At 35.0% G+C, this 863-nt stretch overlaps 1 protein-coding gene across 1 annotated transcript in view; it reads left to right on the forward strand.

Annotated features, from left to right (window-relative positions):
* LOC106882070 (low-density lipoprotein receptor-related protein 2-like) overlaps window positions 1-863 on the forward strand; it is a gene marked incomplete at both ends in the record, with an annotated part of 5868 nt that overhangs the window by 3623 nt on the left and 1382 nt on the right. The window contains one exon of the mRNA XM_014932633.2: window positions 682-816. Coding sequence (XP_014788119.2) covers window positions 682-816 — 135 coding nt within the window. The remainder of the gene's footprint in view (window positions 1-681; window positions 817-863) is intronic.

Raw genomic sequence — 863 nt, forward strand, 5'->3', positions numbered from 1 at the left:
GGATGGAATACCAGTCCATCAATGGGTGACACATTTACAGCTGAGTGGACTGCAGCAATGTGAGATGAAGTGTTTAGCTCAAGAACACAACACACTACTGACCTGGGAATTGAAACCCTGACCTTATGATTATGAGTATAACACCCTAACCACTAGACTGTGCACCTTCGCAGTTATGGACATCAAACATTATTGTATTAGAAGTCATCTATTTTAATGATATAAATTCAAGAGAAACTTTAGGTCAATTCAATCAATGGAATTCAGTTTATGGCTAAAAATCATATTTAGCATAAAGTATTTACTGCCATTGTCAAATAAAATTGTCATTTTTTTTACCATATTCCACCGAGGTCGACTTTGCCCTTCATCCATTCAGGCTCAATAAGATAAGTACTAGTTGGGCTCTGGTGGGCTAATTTAACCCGTCCCTCAAAATTTCAGGCCTTGTGCTTTTAATAGAAAGGATTATTTTTCACTACATGAATACAGATTCACATTACTCCTTTTTGAAAGAGTATTGACCAGCTCACAGTTGGTCCAAATAATAAACGTTTGAATGAAGTTAAGTGTTTCTGCCTTTCGTGTAATAATTGCTGAATTTATTGTAAAAAATTATTCTTGTATTGTAAGTACAAAATATCTCCAGGAGTTTAGAACAATAGTTTTATATTTAAATAGGAAGAAATCCATGCAAGCAGGCTAAATGTCAACATATTTGTGTTGTGACTCATACCTCTGACAATGATGGGCTTGGTTACCGTTGTCTGTGTCAAATAGGTTTCGTTCCTGATTCAAGCCAAATGAATTGTACACGTAAGTATTAAGCATTTAAGTCATTCTGTTGTTTACAATGATAACCA

The sequence above is a fragment of the Octopus bimaculoides genome, unplaced genomic scaffold, assembly GCF_001194135.2.
Source record: "Octopus bimaculoides isolate UCB-OBI-ISO-001 unplaced genomic scaffold, ASM119413v2 Scaffold_187866, whole genome shotgun sequence".
Lineage (NCBI taxonomy): Eukaryota > Metazoa > Mollusca > Cephalopoda > Octopoda > Octopodidae > Octopus > Octopus bimaculoides.